The following is a 1,248-nucleotide window of genomic DNA, read 5'->3' on the forward strand; positions in this document are numbered from 1 at the left end:
GCACTCCCACCTGAGCGCTTCCTCTGGACTGCAGCTTCCTTCTTGTTTCGCTCGTTTTTGGATCTTTTTGATGAATCTGGGTTTGGTTTGGAGCGGGAAGCRTTTCTCTCGTCACTGATTGGCTGACAGCTCTCTATGGTCAGCCAACCAGCTTTGGACTCTGGTCCGGCTGGACCGGACTTAGAAGCGTTCCTTCTGGGTTCTGGATGCTTGTCCCAGTCTGCAGCTGGTTTTGTCCCAGTCAGCTGGGTTTTGGACCCGGCCTGTCTGACTGCTTTGTTCTTATGATCCAATGACAAGAGGTTCTGTTGGTTCTGACTGATCCTCCTCTSGTTCTGATTGTGCTGGGCGGACAGAGAGTGAATKTCGCCGCYCTTCGGGAACTGGRTGTGTAACRCCCGGCTAGCCAAGAACTTCCTGTCCTTTCTCTGCTCTCTGATTGGTCGAGCAGTCTGCTCTCTGATTGSCTGAGCAGTCTGCTCTCTGATTGGCTGAGCATGCTTACCCTTCCTCTGTCCAGCACAGACAGCATGAAGACGGAAAGAGGCGAACGTTAGAGGAGAGCATGCAGGAAACAGAACCAAACTGGGCTAACATGATCAAGGTTTCTCCCAAAACTTGCTAAGCCCGGTGGTTGGGTGCTAGGGCAGTCATTCATCCAGCGGCCCGTCGTGTTTTTGAGTTAAAAAATGTGTAAAGTTGGCAGGAAATTTGAAAATATCACTTGATAATTATGTGTTATTGAAAGATTGAACATTAATACCTGAACACCAACTATATAGCCTTAAAAAATGCAAATATTTTKAAAAAGACWTAAATAAATAAGCAACGCAAGTAAAGCCTGGTGGTCCGCYAGGCTTATAATACACTGGGGCAAACCTTGATGATGGAAACCAGTCAAGCTAGCTCACCTTTAGCAGCTAGCTTACTGTGTGCAGCTAACTTACCTTCTGCAGTTAGCTTAATGTAGTTATCTCACCTTCTGAAGCTAACTTGTTTTCTGCAGCTAGCTTACCTTCAGCAGTGGAGACAGGCTGAGGGTTTTGTCGCTGGGATCYATCTTCATCACATGAGTCTGGCAGTAAAAACAGACATGAGGATGAGGATGATGAAGGTGGCGTTGCTCCACATCTGGAGAATTAAGAGATTTCTCACCAGGTTCAGGAAGTCAGTGGTTTCTCCCAGTCCTCTCACGCTGTCGCAGTCTATCAGGCTCTCCACATCGCCCCCTGTCTGCCCTGAGGAGCA

The 1,248-nt window shown here is 48.1% G+C and overlaps 1 protein-coding gene across 1 annotated transcript in view; it reads right to left on the minus strand.

The window, feature by feature from the left end:
- The window catches only part of LOC103474262 (uncharacterized), a 12,976-nt gene that overhangs the window by 6,645 nt on the left and 5,083 nt on the right, over window positions 1–1,248 (minus strand). The window contains exons 8-10 of the mRNA XM_017308109.1: window positions 1,156–1,233; window positions 1,016–1,075; window positions 3–512 (exon numbers count right to left, since the gene is read on the minus strand). Of these exons, the coding sequence (XP_017163598.1) occupies window positions 3–512; window positions 1,016–1,075; window positions 1,156–1,233 (648 nt within the window). The remainder of the gene's footprint in view (window positions 1–2; window positions 513–1,015; window positions 1,076–1,155; window positions 1,234–1,248) is intronic.

The sequence above is a fragment of the Poecilia reticulata genome, linkage group LG13 (assembly GCF_000633615.1).
Source record: "Poecilia reticulata strain Guanapo linkage group LG13, Guppy_female_1.0+MT, whole genome shotgun sequence".
NCBI classification, from domain to species: Eukaryota; Metazoa; Chordata; class Actinopteri; order Cyprinodontiformes; family Poeciliidae; genus Poecilia; species Poecilia reticulata.